The 16,434-nt window shown below is 43.1% G+C and overlaps 1 protein-coding gene across 4 annotated transcripts; it reads right to left on the reverse strand.

The window, feature by feature from the left end:
• Nucleotides 1–7,909: 7,909 nt before the first annotated feature.
• LOC103161640 (UL16-binding protein 1) lies at nt 7,910–16,014 on the reverse strand. 4 transcript variants are annotated; one of them, XM_027400979.2, is made up of 6 exons: nt 15,889–16,014; nt 15,084–15,201; nt 12,014–12,262; nt 11,407–11,681; nt 10,556–10,690; nt 7,910–9,452 (listed from the first exon to the last, which is right to left on the reverse strand). In XM_027400979.2, exons 1-5 carry the CDS (start codon nt 15,910–15,912, stop codon nt 10,613–10,615), a joined length of 744 nt encoding a protein of 247 aa, XP_027256780.1. In that variant the 5' UTR covers nt 15,913–16,014; the 3' UTR covers nt 7,910–9,452; nt 10,556–10,612. The 4 variants fall into 4 exon arrangements, with proteins under 4 accessions (XP_027256780.1, XP_027256783.1, XP_027256782.1 ...); XM_027400982.2 differs by lacking the exons at nt 15,084–15,201; nt 15,889–16,014 and adding an exon at nt 13,884–14,151 and having other exon boundaries at nt 12,014–12,153; XM_027400981.2 differs by lacking the exons at nt 15,084–15,201; nt 15,889–16,014 and adding an exon at nt 13,597–13,748.
• Nucleotides 16,015–16,434: the final 420 nt, after the last annotated feature.

Here is a 16,434-nt window from a genome sequence, read left to right on the forward strand (position 1 = left end):
CATAGGTTTGGATATGTTGTGTTCGCATTCTCATTGAATTCTAGGAAATCTTTAATTTCTTTTTTATTTCTTCCTGGACCCATGAATTGTGCAATTGGGTGTTACTTAATTTCCATGAGTTTGTAGGTTTTCTGTAGTTAATGTTGTTGAATTCTAATTTTAAAGCATGGTAAGTGTTCCGTCTTTGTTTCTACAGGAGAAGAAATGCTTCGGATACCATCAAAGTTGATCAAGATCTGATTTGAACAGGAGAAACCTCTTGATGAGGAGAAATGATAGGCCATCCACCAAGGCATATCCTATGAGTTGTATAGAGACCTCAAAAATGTAGGGGTAGTGTTCTGTTCTTGTCATTACAGAAAAACAGAAAACACCCATCTTCAAGAAGCCAAAAGACATTGGATATGTAGATGCCTAAAGAAGAAAGGATAGCTATCCAGAAAGAACCATCAAACAAAGAAGAATATGACTTATGATATCAATATCTATTCTTAATGAAAGCTTTCTATACAAAAGTCTTTATCTTCTTACTTCCTAGTACTCTCGTAGACCCAATTCATGTAAAACAAATGCTGGCTTTAGAGTTGGATTTGGCTTCCCGTCTCTAAATTCAAGCATGCTATTAAAGTAAACTTTAGAGTTTCTGTCTCATGTCACAAAAAAGACAGAAGAAAACAAAATCTAGGGACTATTATTTATCAAAACTCTGTTATCACTATAAAATCCTTATTTCCCTCAGACTTATTTTCATCCTTATTGTTACCTTTCCCAGTATACATACATATAAAAGATAAACTCTTTGAGTTGATATTAATGTTTAAGTATTTCACAATGAACAATAACATTTCCTAACAATCATTGAAATCTCTGGAAAGAAGATGGGGCCCCACTTCATCAATTCCACTTGATTCAACTTGATGTTTTTGAATTAGTTAACACCACTCTAAGACTGGTCTAGGACTATACTGCTCTAGACAACTCCAGAGGAGCTAGCTGAAATGGTGTACTTTCTTATAACACTCTGGCCAGAGCTTCAGATAAGAACTTCAGTCAGGCACCTCTTGCCACTCAAAGACTAGCTACAAATGTTACAGCTAGTCCTCTCAAGACTTTCCATTGCTTCATTTTGTTTTCCTACTGGATCCCATAAAGTCACTGATGCCCCATTTCAGCAGGAATTTACTCTAAAAAATACAATGCCCTTTTCCTACAGTTGGTATTAAGGGTATTTTGGTTTTTTTCTCTTGCTAATGACAAAGGGATAGTTATCCCCTGCTTGGGGTTGGTTTTAAGTTGTATAGGGTTGGGTATTGAAGGTGATGGTTAGACTTGTGTATCTCTTTTAGATGAGTTTAAAGGTATGGATGGGAAGAGTATGGTTAGGATGGGATATAGGTAGATTAATATATTTTCTTGTGAACTAATTTTAGCAACTATTAGCTATAGATAACTTAAATTGTTAGAATTTTGTATGTTGACTGAATAGGGTTTTCTTTCTGTTTATGATGTTTTGCACACAAATGTAAAACTATCTTTATTGTATATATTTTGTTTATTAATACAGCTTAGGATACTTTATCATTTTCACTTTACCCTTCTACCTCTAGTCAAGACATTTCAGTTCTATTTCAGTTCGTGTGTGTGTGTGTGTGTGTGTGTGTGTGTGTGTGTGTGTGTGTGTTACATTTTTTGAAGTCATTGTCCTTGCTAAATTATTTTGGGAAGCTTCAGACATTGTTCAACTATGTTTCTGAGAATTATAGATTATAGTTACCCATGCTTTTTATACATATGAGGTTAGTCACAGATATTTGATCCTCAAACATTTCAAAGACTTGAAGAATATGGCATTTAAATGTTTTAATATTAGTACTCCATTGATGTGAGACAGAATTGCTCCTGACAGTACTGAGCTATACCTGAGAGTATGTTGGGCACTGATGACACTCCATCTGGAGTTCATTATCTCCTCAGTTACTGGCCTCTTGGCAAATAACTGCCCCCCACATCGACCACTGACCTTGGACATGCTGTCCTAATTGAGCTTGCAGGAGATAAACTTAAAGAACCCTGCCAAGTCAGGGTAAGACAGTTTTCCAATTTCCCTGCTTCTGAGACAGTCCATCTGATACTTTAGACCTTTGCCAAAGTTGGTTGCCCCAACGTTGCTGTGAGACCTTGGGTGACTGTCCAGATAGCCTGCTGTTTCTGTCTTTGCTTGCACCTTTGGAAGTCACACGCTTACACTTCCTGCCTACTCTAGTATTGTTATTTTCCTTCTCAGGTCTTTGATGAGGTTCAAGACTAGACAGTCATAGCAATATCCTCTTTTATCTTAGATAGACAAATTTAGACTTTCCAGTTTAGGACTACTATCAGGGTAATCTCTGTCATGCTTTTACCCTGATACCAGACATATAGTATATATCTCAATGTTGCTCTTGCTGATAGTAGGTTTTAATTTGTGTATGTTTGCCTTTTGTTTTCCTGGAGTATACTTGACATTTGTTATCATTGTATATAGTTTTTACATCAGGCTTAAAATTTTCTTCTTTAGACTAAAAGGGGAATATTGGATTAAAGTCCATGTAAAACAATCTTGTTTCTAATTCAAATAAAAAAAAATCTGAAAAAAAAGATAATGCCCCTGTGGCTTCTTCTGAGTTTATCAAGCTACTTAAAAGCAAGAGTTTTAACCAAATCAAAACTTATTTAAAAATTGACTTTTGGTTAATCTCCATGCAGGATTTCTTCCTTCTTTACTTACTTTCTTCTTCTTTTTTTTTGTTGGATTTTGGCGACAGGGTTTCTCTTTGTGTCTTTGGAGCCTATCCTGGCACTCGATCTGTAGAGCAGGCTGGCCTTGAACTCACAGACATCTGCCTACCTCTGCCTCCCGAGTGCTAGGATTAAAGGCCTGCACCACCAAAGCCCAGCTAAAAGGCAGGATTTCAATGACGATTTGTTCTTTTTACTGAGTCAACTGATATTCTCCACATTCAATAGCCCATACTTGGAAGTCCAAATCATTTAGGATAACAGGGATAAGGGGAAAGACAATGTTTTGATCCCTGCACCCAGATCATGTATTTCCCCAGGGGACAGTGGGACACACCTTAACAAGACCTATATATCTGGTAAGTCACCTGTCCTCTTTAAAAAAATTCAAATGGAAGATTTTTTGAGAATTTTGTAAGTAGTGCAATTATATAATTTCCACCCTCCCCGTGTCCCCTACAGTCCATTCCCTTCCTCCTGTCCCCTCTCTCACTTATTCATGACCATATCTTTAATCATCAAAACACACACACACACACACACACACACACACACACACACACATACACACACACACACTCATGCACTCACCATTCTGAGTCCATTTAGTGGTGCTGGTATGTTCCTGTGTTTATGGTTGACCACTTGCAACTGGAGAACCTTTTTGGAGGACTTGTCATTGGAAAACACTAATTCTCCTCTGTCAGCAGTGACCAGGTGTTGAATGCTCTTTAAGTAGAGACAGGGCCTTATAAAATTTCCCCCATGCACATTGGCAAGTCAGTTGGTATTGTCATTGTGCAGGTCTTCCTTAGACAGCCATATTGTCAAGACCCCTGTCATGGTGAGAAGACATTGGCATTAAGCATCCTGGTCCTCTGCCTCTTAAAAAAATCTTTCCATCTGTTTTCTCTAATTTTCCCAGAGTGTTAGACATAGGGTTTGCCTTGTAGATGTATCCGTTGAGGTTAGGCTATTATCTATGAGGTCACCTATTATCTGAATATTTAAGAGATACAAATTTTCATAACAATCTCCATTTGCTGCAAAACAAAAGGAGGTCCTTCAATGAATGAATAATGAGTTGTACTTTATTTTTCCTATCATCCATCTATCTATCTATCTATCTATCTATCTATCTATCTATCTATCATCAATCTATCTATTTACCTTTACCTTACCTTTCTTTTTTCTTTTCTTTTTTTTTGAGAGGGTGTGATGGGGGGTGTCTTCTGTATATATGTTTCTCTTATTGGTTGATGAATAAAACATTGATTGGCCAGTAGCCTGGCAGAAAGTATAGGTGGGCTATCAGATGAGTACAATTCTGGGAAGAAGAGACAGAGAGAAACTGCCAAAGAGAGATGCCATGGAGCTGTTGGGAAGATAGGATGCTGGAAGTTCTCTGGTAAAATAAAACCATGTAGAAATACATATATTAGTAGTAATGGGTTGATAATTAAGAGAGAGAGAGAGCTAGCCAATAAGAAGCCTGAGCCATCGGCCCACAGTTTTTAGTTAATAGAAGCCTCTGTGTGTCCATTTGGGGCTAAACAGCTGTGGGACCAGGTAGAAATCTAAGTCTACAAGGGTGTCTCATGGTGTAGCTCTGGATGTTCTGGCACTTGCTATGTAAAGCAGGCTAACCTTGACCCCTCAGTGATCCAGCTGCTTCTGCTTTCCAAGCTCTGGGATTAAAGACAAGTGCCAATATCCCTGGCCAGAGAGCTGCACTTGCCTGTGGGCAGGCATAAGGATAAGTATTAAAATATAGTTATAAATTGTATTGGTATAGGAACATAGCAGTTCTCTTCCAGGGTCTATGACCTCTCTGGTTCACATGTCCTATTGATCAGGGAGACTTGGGTGGAACATAGCTTGGACTTTAATCAGAATGCACTCTGGAAAGAGGAGGAAGGGTCATCATAGAGGGAAGCATGTCCAGTACTTCCAATGGAAGCAGCATTGAGCAAACCCTGATGTGTACAGAGACCTTAAAGATACAAACAGGGTAAGTATTGCATATATCCCCTTTCTCACTGTAAAAACCAGGATTGCATACTTGGCTTAGTTCTACTCGTGAACAGGATATTCTGACAGGATGAAGTGTGTGGTCAGGCATGGGAACACTGGAGACAAACTATACATGTGAAATCCATTCAAAATGGCAATGAAGGAGAAGATAAAAGTAACCATGGAGTTTGCATTGTACTTTGTCTCCTAGTGTTGGTGTGAGGATGAGGGTTGTTCACCTACAGGATGTGTGATTCATAGTGTGTGAGGAGGCTCAGGCATGCCCATTTCTAACAAGTGCCCAGGTGGTGCCTTGGCTGCTAAAGTAAAGAACCTCAATTTGATAATTTTAGTTAGAGGCTTCCTAAAACAAAACAAGAGCCGGAGATGGGAGAATTTCCATTGAACCTGGAGCTAGGTAGCCTGGGGCATAAGACACAGTGGCAGAAACGGGAGAGATCTGGTCAGAGCCAAGGTGAAAGGCAACTAACCAACTCTTGAAAGTTGTCCTCTGACTTCTACTCATGCTGTGGCATGTACATGCTGGTACACACAGACACACAGACACACAGACACACAGACACACAGACACACAGACACACGCACACGCACACGCACACACACCACAGACACAAATAAAAGAGAAAAAGATGGAGGTTGTGGTTGTTTGAGTGAGCATGGACCCCATAGGCTCATGTTTGAATGCTATCTCCCCAAGTCAGTGGAAATGTTTGGGAAGGATTAGGAGGTGTGGCTTCATTGGAGAAGCTGAGGCTTGTTAGTGGAGGTGTGTCATTGGTGGTGGGCTTTGAGCTTTCAAAATTCCATTACAGGCCTGGTCTCACTCTCTGTGTCTCTACCTGGTGAATCACATTTAAACTCTCAAACACTGCCCCTGTACTATGCTTGCCTGCCTGCTACAACACTTCCTATCATGATGGTCATGAATTAACCTATCAAAACTGCTCTTAAACCACCAAAAAGATGTTTCATTTTATAAGTTACTTTGGTCATGGTGTTTTATTACAGCAATAGTACAAGAACTAAGACAAGGGAAAACGTCTACCAAAAAAATAAAAGAAAGAAAAAAGAAAGAAAGGTAAGGTAAAGGTAAATACATAGATAGATAGATAGATAGATAGATAGATGATAAGAAAAATAAAGTACAACTCTCATTATTCATTCATTGAAGGACTTCATTTTGTTTTTCAGCAAATGGAGATTGTTATGAAGATTTATATTTGTTAAATATTCAGATAATAGGTGACCATGTGTGCCTAACCTCAACTGATACATCTACAAGGTAATCCCTATGTCTAGCACTCTGGGAAAATTGCAGGATACAGATGGAAAGATTTTTTTAAGAGGCAGAGGACCAGGATGTTTAATGCCAGTGTCTTCTCACCATTACAGGGGTGCTATACCCATGAAACCTTGACAATATGGCTGTCTAAGGAAGACCTGCACAATGACAATACCAATTGATATGCCAGTGTCATGGGGGAAATTTTATAAGGCCGTGTCTCTACTTAAAGAGCATTCAATACCTGGTCGCTGCAGAGAGATGGAGAATTAGCATTTTCCAATGACAAGTCCTCCAAAAGGTTCTGCAATTGCAAGTGGTCAACCATAAACACAGGAACATACCAGCACCACTAAATGGACTCAGAATGATGAGTGCATGAGTGTGTGTCTGTAGTAGGCAAAAAGCCTTGTGCACATTGATAAGCACTAGAAAAACCAGGAAAGTCTAACACACAGCTCACCTCTTCAAAGGAACGAGGTGATAAGATGCTCCACCTTATCTCCTGGAAGTTATGTTTTTACTCATCCACGATATTCTCCCCTAAATCTTGAGCATTGCTTTTAGAGCATAAAACCCATTCTTAGGTGTGATGTCACCTGTGCTTTACAGCAGCCTAAGTGACTTCTATGTTATCTTAGGGCTAGGCCAATCCCAACACCCACAGGCACCATATTTAACTCAGTCAAGCTCCCAAGCCCTAAATCTTGAGCAATATCTCATCTCTGAGTCAACAGTACCCATTCACTCTCAAGGGCCTGATGTTACAGGGGTGGACAGGTACATGTGACATTACTGGACAAATGTGTGCAAATGATTTCTAAGTCACCAGCAAAAACTCCCAAGGGAAAAGAAACCTCTTGGGAAATGGTTACAGAATGATTTCAAGGACATTTTAGTTATTGATCTGGGGTGAGCTGGGGTTTCTTGAAATCACTGGCCAGACACCATAGCTAGCTCAGGGATCTGAGACCAGTGAAAGACCTGTGTCATAAAGCAAGGTAATGCACCCTGTGGATCCACACCAAGGTTCATCTCCATCCTGTAAGTACAACACACAGACACACAGACACACAGACACACAGACACACAGACACACAGACACACACACACACACACACACACACACACACACACACACTCACAAACATACAGTTCACCTACAAAAATACTATTTTAAAAAAGTAAAAGCGAATTCAAAAATTTTTTACCAAAGATCTGGACTTTTCCTATGTAAACACCGTCTTCTAAAACATAGAAATATTTATTTTTATGTGATGTGTGTGAGTGCTTTATCTCTGTGTGTTTCTCTGCACCATGTGTGTGCAGTGCCCATAGAGGCCAGGAGCCTCCATGAATCCCCTGGGACTGCAGTTACAGAAGGTTGTGGGCTGTGTGGGTGCTGGGAATCCAACATGGTTAAGAGGTTGTGGGTGCTCTTAACCTGAGTCATCTCTCCAGGACCCAGAAGCTGCTTTTAATTGGAAGATGTTTTGTAATTGCAGAACTTTACTGAAGGTCTTAGATTCCAGTGTTACTTACAGTTTTTCCTTTGTAACTGTAATTCTGCTCCTGTTATGAATTATAATGTAAATATCTGATATGCAGGGTATCTGGTGTGTGACCCTTATGAAAGGGCATTTCAACCCCCAAGGGGTTCAGACTCACAGCCCTAGGAGCTCCTTGGCCATCACATTCTTACCTGCTACAGGGGGCTCTGAGACATCCAGTGCTTTGAGGACTTGCTCTGGGATCTCCATAGGACTTCCAGCAATGTTGTGGGGTATTCAACAGAGAAGACAGCTCAAATCTGGATTTAAGTCAATAACAACTCTTTATTAGCTTGTCAGTATTTGCTGACAAACTTCAGTTAACAAGAACAGTTAGTCAGAAGCAGAACTACAGAAGTTAAAAAGCAAGGTTAGCACACTCAGAAACTTGCCCTTAACCATGTACTTGGATGGATTAGTCCTTTGTTTTAGTTTTGGCAGGTGGTGCTGTCTATGTGCTGAGTTTTACAGCCTGAATGTATTTTCCATCATGGAGTCAGTCGTGCTAACGTCTGGGCATGTGTTTTCAGTGAGTTCTACTAAACAACTAGTTCTCTATTTCTGTTTCCTGTGGTTAGCTGTTGCAAGTTTCCATTAGTGATACCTGAGAGATTAGATTATTGCCAGTCTACTTAATGCCACTGTAGTTTACAAATTAGTTTGTGTGAAACAGTCAATTTTAAAGTCCTAATACTTTAATAACATACCATTAGAGCGAAAAATACAAGGATCAGGCAAAGTTTGTGGCACAAACATTTAAGCCTGATGCTGGGTAGGTAGAGGCAGGTGCAATTCTGTGAGTTCCAGGCCAGCCTGGTCTATACAGTAAGACCATGCTTCAAACAGTTTTCAGCAGTGAATTTATACATGTTATACTTTGCATATTTTAGGGTCCTCATTTTATTTTACTTTTTATTTATTTTTAATCTCTCTCTCTCTGTGAGTGAGTGAGTGAATGCTAGTGCACTTGTGCAAAAGTGCGCATGTGGAGTCAGAGGACATTTGTGTGAGTTTATTCTCCTTCCATCACAGGTCTGGATGTGCAGAGAGACTTCTCTGAGTGAAGTGGAGGCAGCACTGACCCAGAACCTGCATCAGGAGGATGTGCACCCAGCAGCACCAGCTTTCCAGGACCTCCCAGCTTTCACTGCTGATTGTCACTGCAGGGCAGCCAGCGTGCAGGACTGAGCAGCCCAGTGTGCATGTGGGCATTGCTGGACTGCCTAGTGCATGTCACAGAAACTCATCTATAGTAGTGATAATATTATAAACCACCACATCTTATGTCATGAAATATCCGTTTCTATCATATATACTCATATAAAAATGTACCTTTCTTATTTTGTTCTAGAGAAGGCTACATAGTATAGTTGTGGTTATAAAAACACCTATTACAAAATTAATATTCTTAACAGAATTTAACTCGAAGTCGAATATCTTGGGGAGTGTGGGGTCTTCCTGGTCTGTCTCACACTGACCTCTGTACTAATAAGTTATTTACACAGGAGTAATAACTTCACACTCTCACTAAGGAGATCTAGGTGTCCTGTTTCCTAGGCTAGGGTTGGGTAATAACTACATTCTTTTCCAGTTTTCTAATTCAAGTGGTTCCATGAAGAGCAAATCCCACCAGGGAGCACAAAGGAAACAGTACAAGGAGATAAGAAAGGGCCCGAGCGGCCTGCACAGAGTGAAAGAACATGAAATACTATGTTGGCAGCATCAAGACTCATCTGGTTGGGGCTGATGAAAAGGGAGAGGGGCTGCACCAGATGAGCTCTCACGACATTCACTGCAGCATCTTCAACCTACAGAAAGGAAACTCATTTTGAAGGGTCTGGGGAGAGCCTGGGTCAGTTCTCCTGGGTGCCCTGCACCAATCAACACAACCCCACAGCCACCGTCACTGAGGGTCATCTAACTCCCTCCTCCATCACCCCTGGGCTCTCCATCCCTGGATCCTCTACAGTTTTCCTCCTCCTTTCGCATGTCCCAGAGTCAGCCCCAGACTGTGCTGCAGACCTGGAAGTTCAGAATAAAGTGGTAATGACTAGCTCTGCTTCCTGACTCAGAGCCTGATGGGAGGGGCTGGAGGAGCAGCAAGGGCCCTGGGACCTGGTGATCCATTCCTTGAGTGTGGTTCCAGACATGCTTTTCTTTTTGTTCTACAACTCTCAACGTATGAGAGTGGCATCACACTTGTGTGTCTGTCTCTGCCCCACATTGTCCATCTGGGCAGCTCAGATGACAGCATTGACCCCAGCAGCAGCTCAGTCCCACTAGCATCCAGTGGGGACACTGCTTAAGGGGTTCTGGGAGCTGCTGCTGCTCAATCCATTTCTATTTTATGTGTATGAGTGTGAGCCTGCAAGTCTGTAAGTGCACAGTGAGGATGCCTGGTGTCTGTACAGAAGAAGGGGCAGGATCCCCTGGAGATGGAGCTGAATGGCTGTGAGCTGCCATGTGGGTGCTGGAAATTGAACCCTGTGTTGATACATGAACAACATGTGGCTTTGCCACTGGGCCATCTCTTTATTTGTATTGTCTTTATCTGTAACTTTGGGTTGGAATCTTCTTCCCTCTACACATTGAGGTGAACTACCATGTTCTTTTATGTTCCTGCTTCTCCTCATCTGTACCATGGGAACCTCCCAATTAGGAGCCTGCTGTGTTTAGGTACATGTTGTGTTGCCTCCTCATTCCCCACTGCTCTGTGACCTGATTCCTGCTGAGTCGAGGCCAAGCATGCACAAGCTATTGCTAGCAGGTGACATGAGCTCCAGGTCTCCCGCCTCCTTTCTCAATGAGATGCTATAGATGAGGGACAAGAGTAGGACTTCAGGAATTCCCTCTGCTTCCTCACTCCTCACCCGTCATTCCCTCACCCCACTCCCAACACTGTCCTCAGTACCTGTCATTGTCAAGGCTTCTCCTCAGTTAAGAAGCAGGAGGGAGCAGGTGAGGATTATCACCAGGACAGAGATGTTGGGCTTGATGGCCAGTGACAAAGGCGGTTGGTCCACATCAGGAATACCATTTGGTGAGGCTGAATTGGAAACATAAGTTTAGTCTTTGACCAGACCTCAAATCTGAAGAAATCTCATTTTAGCTTCTGGGTCCTCAGGTCATTCATCAACCAACAGAGTTACTCGCCTGTTGTTCTGCAACAACTGTTTGGGTTGGTCCTGAGTGGGAAGGGAGAGGGATGTCCCCTTCCCTCAAAAGACCCATGCAGCCATGGTAGGGGAAGCAGGGTGCTTGTGGGCCATCATCTTTCCTGCTGCCAGGAGAGGAGTCATGAGGATGGATGTCCTCTGAGGATGGTGTCAGGGAAGAAGGAGGATCAGGTGAAATGAAAAGCAACAGTGATTCTAGAATGAGGAAAAGGACAGGAAGTAAAGGGATGCTTAATCTGTGACAGCCATTGAGAACCACAGTGAGTGAACAATGTAATCAAAATTAGGGACATAGCAGAAGGTGAGAACCAGACTGAATAATGTAAAAAGTGGCCACCAGCCAGGAATTCCATGTGATTAGATTATCACACACACACACACACACACACACACACACACACACACACACACTCACACACACACACACACTCACACACTCACACACACACACACACTCACACACACACACACACTCACACACACACACACACACACTCACTCACACACACACACACACTCACACACTCACACTCACACACACACACACACACGTCTGCAGAGAGCTTCCTTCCATTCTTCCAGTTACCTGTAGGCTGCAGCTTTTCTTCACAGTGCAACGTGACCCCCTGAAGCCAGGGCCCACAGTCCCCTGTGAGGTCACTGTTAAGAAGGCAGTCACATCCCTGTCTTCCTCCCATAGCTCTTTAATCCAGCTGGATCCAGGACCAACTTCAGTCAGTTTCCCAGTGCTTGAGTCAAAGTGCAGTATTTTCTGTCCATTGAGGTCAATGTCCCAGGATGCATTGAAATGTCCATCTGCATCATGCCAACAATGCATCTTGGCCTGCAGAGTGAGGGGCTCTGTGCCCATTGGAAAGAGATCAGCCTCTGACCTTGTTTAATCCTGTCAACCTACTCTCCTCCCTTTTTAGTCTCTGACCTTGTTTTTCCCTGCACATTTTAGCCTTTCTGCTGGACCTCTTAGGTGGGACTACCAATCATTCGTGTTTTTTTCCTCTAAGAAAACAATGAATGTCCTCAATATGCCACAGATCCTGTTCTTTCCTACATGGGATCATGTAATAAGTTCTTTTATTTAGTTTGTAGCAGTGGGGATTGAACCTAGGACCTCATGCATGCTAGGCAAGCACTCTACCACTGTGCTAGATCATCCCCGGCCATTTGAAACTTACCTCTGATTATATTATTCATTCGAATCACTTGCTGCTTGATCAGCTCAGCTCCATCTATCAGAGTGTCAACCTGTTTGTCACAGATCTTTGTGGCATTCATTCTGTTCCCCAGAACACCAAACACATGACAGTTGTTGACACTGTTGTAGGAAAGGAAAGTCTCTTGGTTCAGTTGGCCCTGGACTTTGAATCCCCATGGTGCAGACTCAGATTTGTCAAGAGTGAGGATGTAGCAAAGAGAAGCAGCATCTGTGAAGGAAACATGCAGTGAGGTCAGGATGTGGAGCAGGGGCTCAGGGATAGTCTCTCTGCCATTGGGACAAGAATGTCCTGGGATAATTCTGTAAATAAAAAGCAAGTAGGGAATGGATGAAAAGTAGGAAGAAAGAAAGGAACTAATGAAGAAAGGAATGAAAAATAAAGGAAGGAAGAATGAATGAAAATAAAGACTTGAACCTCTTTGCTGGTTAGCTCCATCAGTTTGATACATTGTAGAGTATTTAAGAAGTGTGTGTCTGTTGAGGCATTGTTTTTACTGTCAATGATGTAGGAATGTCCAGCCACTGTGGGCATCACCATCAATGCACAAGTGGTCTCTGGCTGAATAAGAAATCTAAGCCCCAAACCATGGACCTCCTCCTGTTGTTCTAGCTGACCCAGAAGTCATAGGCAGTATAGAACCCAATGCTGACTGGAAAATATTCATCTTTGGCATTACATTTAAAGATACTCAGGAGGATGGGTTTCAATACTTGCACATTGGATACACCCTAATCTAAGTCAGAAGAATGATGGAGGGCAAATCTGCTGTCCCATTCATCAGCTTGTTGCCTTCTGAGTCTGTCACACTAAATGCAGTTGAGTATTTGATGCAGAACAGATAAAGTGAGGCTTGCCAGGTGGAGGATATTTAGTGCCTGCCATTTTCAGAAAAAAAAGATAAAAGACAGCCCACTCCTGCCTAAATCAACAATTCTGTCAGATGTCATCTCCCCAGGAGGTAGACACACGGGCCTGTTGGCCAAGGGCAGAATCTTCCACATAAACCCACCCAGTGCCATTGCCAGGATCCATTATAGTCACCCCTGATTAACTGATCAGGGGTGCTAATCCACAGAGTGTCACCTGGTGGAAAGGGACTGAACGACACTTATTGGATGGGAGAGTGGGAAAGGCAGGGAAGGGAGCTGGTGGAAGAGTCAGATGGGATCAAAGCTGAGCTTGGTGCTACAAATCTCTAATCCCAGCGCTTGACAGACCTAGGGAGAGAAGGGATTGCTGCAAATTCTTTAGTGTGGAATCGTGCAAAAACAAAAACAAAAACAAAAACAAAACAGTAAGAACAAAAGGGAAAATAGTGAAACCGAGGGCAGTTGGGGCTGCCTTGTCCCTGGAAGCATCTATCATGATCCTCTGGAGAAATGGGGTGTGGAAGAAAGTTTGAGGTCAAAGAGGTTCAGGAAAGGTGGAGGTGGAGCGCTTGTGAGGAATACCCTGGGAAGACAGTTTCCAGAGCAAAGACTGCCTAAAATCCAAGGGAGCTGTCTGAGCCCCTCTGTGAGGTCTTGCACTATGCCTCTTACCTCTGGACCTCATGAGTCAGTTTAGGCTTTCTGTTGGGACCAAGATGACTGAATGCTCATGGCTTCACAGAGATTCCCCTCAAGCATCTTGCCCTCCTGACTGGACCCAACCTGTAAATTTCTTGCTACTCTGCTGGGCTTGGTAGGGGCAGAGCGCAGGACTGTGCTCTGAGCAGCTTTTCAGAGGATCGGGGAGCGTCAAGGAGGATGACTACCCCATGATTCAAAAGTCCATTCCCTCCCCACCCATCTCCCCGCACCCCTCCAGTTAGACCACGGCAACTCACCAGGGTATAGTATGGACCACAGAGAGATCAGTAGAATGGAAAAGCAGAGTCTTGGTGGAAAAAGAATGGTGGGAGGCTGCACTGTTTGCCATATCTGAGCAACACATTTAATAACCTGGGCCTGGGAGAGAAGTGCTGCCCTGCAGAGGATCCCTCAAAGATGCACAAAGTGCCAGACACCTCTCTGTAAATTCTCAGTGGCTACCCTGCAGACACTGAGAGTCAGCATGACTGTGGAGAACACACTTGGTGAGGGCATGATGCAATCCAATCCCCAGGCTCCTTAATCTCCTGGTCCCTCCCAGGCACCAACAGGGCTCTGATGTCTTGTACTTCCCCTGAAGTCATTTTTTTTTTTTTTTTGGCCTGAGACCATCTCCTTCCTTTACCCTCCCCACCCCCACACAAAGATAATCACTGTCTTGGCAGCAAGGCTGTGCTTTTCTCCTTAACTCTGTGACACTGCACCTAAGACCTTTAGGGAAGTTCTGCAATCACAAAGTCATTCAATTATGAGCAGCTTCTGGGGCCTGTAGAGATGGCTCAGATGTTCTGAACACTGACTGCTCTTCCAGAGGATCCATGTTGGAATTCCATCCCCTCTTCTGCATTTTCCCATGACCCTTAGGTGTGGGAGTGTTTTGAAGGTGTATCCCTTGGGACTGGGGGGGGGGCACCACACTGTATATTGATGGGTTGTGGTTTTCTGTAGTGGTCTCCATCCTTTGTAAAGAGAAGTTTCTTTCATGGGGGTGAAGAATACATTTAACCAGTGTTTAAGGACAAAAGTTTATACATTGTTGTTAGAGATTATGCTGGTTTAGTAAATTAGTGGTTATAGATTCTCCTCAAAAACCACGACTTCAGCACTGATTAGTTGGCTAGGTTTCCAGTACCAAGCATGCTATCCCTCTTGCTGAGCAGGTCTTAAGTTCCATGAGAGAGCTGCTGGTTACCACCCAGGTATGTGTGACACTACAGCACCTTTAGGGTTACTGTGACTTGCTGTTCATTGATGTAGTCATAGGCATTATAGCTGGGTGTCACTGTTGGCTGTGTCTTTCCTTTGGAAGCATGCATGGCACGTTTTGGAATCTTGAAAGCTAGTATCCCAGGAAGGAGACTTTAGGTCACTTCCAGTTCAGGGGCCTCTGGACCCCCTTTCTAAAGTGCATGATGTCTTCAGCAATAAGAACTTACCTTCCACCTCTGGGGATAAACAAGGGCAACAGCAGTAGGCTGTATGTTCTGGGAGCCTCTTGACAGCCTGTTGGAGAGCCCTGTGCAACCATTCAAAAAGGTGTTGTTCTCTTGCTTGCTATTGGGGTTTGTTTGGTGGGAGTGCCATCAGTCCAAATGAAAAAAAGATCATTAAAGCTATATATGTACAGTCATACACTGAATTACATTTGTTATATTTTTTTAGGTAAATAGTTAACAGTATGAATCCTCCTGGCTTTTCCACCCGTCACATTTTTATTTTACCTCCCTCTGTCTTCTCCTGTATTTACCTCTCTCCCCCTTCTCTCAGGAGACCTCATTTTCCATATTGCCCTATCAGATCAACTGTATCAATCTGATTTCCCCTTTACCCGCCTCCCACGTTCTTCTGCACTGACCTCACTCTCCCTCTCTAGCATGCCCCCTTCCCTTGTCCCTATCAGATTATCTAACTCTTGAGTGATCTTACTAAGCTCACACTCAAGACTCTAGTTCTGCCCACTGTTATCCATGTTACACTTTTTGGATGCTCAGTCTGCAGCCCTCCTTTGGCAGGGACTCTTACTAGATCCTGAGACTCACTAACAGGTGACAATCAAGGGCATCTGGAGTTCTCAGCCAAACAATCCTTTTCAGTGGCCTCCTCTCACTAATATGGCAGGTTGGATCTATCTTAACATCCTCCCAGAGGATAAAAGGCTACTAGAAACTGTGAATTGAACCCTATTAATCTCTCACAAGTCCAATTGCAGTCAAGCTACAAGGCCTCCCACTGTGGTTTCACCTGAGCAGAGTTAAGATGCTCCATGTACAGAATCTCCTCTGATCTATTCCTTTGAGCCTCTTGCAGATCTGTGACCTTTTCCAGTGAAGTCTACTCCAGTTACTGGGTTCTGAGGCTGGAACTCAGTTGTCTTCTGTCTTACTTAGGGTTGTTGTAGCAGTGATGAATCACCATGACTCATGCAGCTTGATGAGGAATGGTTCTATTTGGTTTATACATCCCCAGTCCATGGGTAACTTGGCTGAATCTCAAGCAGGGCAGGAAGCTGAAGGCAACAGCTGATGCAGAGGCCATGGAAAACCCCAGCTTGCTGGCTTGCTCTTCATGACTCACTCATCCTGCTTTCTTATAGCACCAAGGATCATATGACCAGGGGTGGTATCACCCACAATGGCCTGGGCCTTCCCAAATCAACCACTACTTAAGAAAATGCCTTCCAGGCTTGCCCACAAACCAATATTCTGATCCCATAGAGGCATTTTCTCAGTAGAGGTTCCCTTCTCTCAGATGATCTTCGCTTTGTGTTAAGTTGAGAAGAAACAATCT

This window comes from Cricetulus griseus, chromosome 2, assembly GCF_003668045.3.
Source record: "Cricetulus griseus strain 17A/GY chromosome 2, alternate assembly CriGri-PICRH-1.0, whole genome shotgun sequence".
Classification (NCBI taxonomy): Eukaryota; Metazoa; Chordata; class Mammalia; order Rodentia; family Cricetidae; genus Cricetulus; species Cricetulus griseus.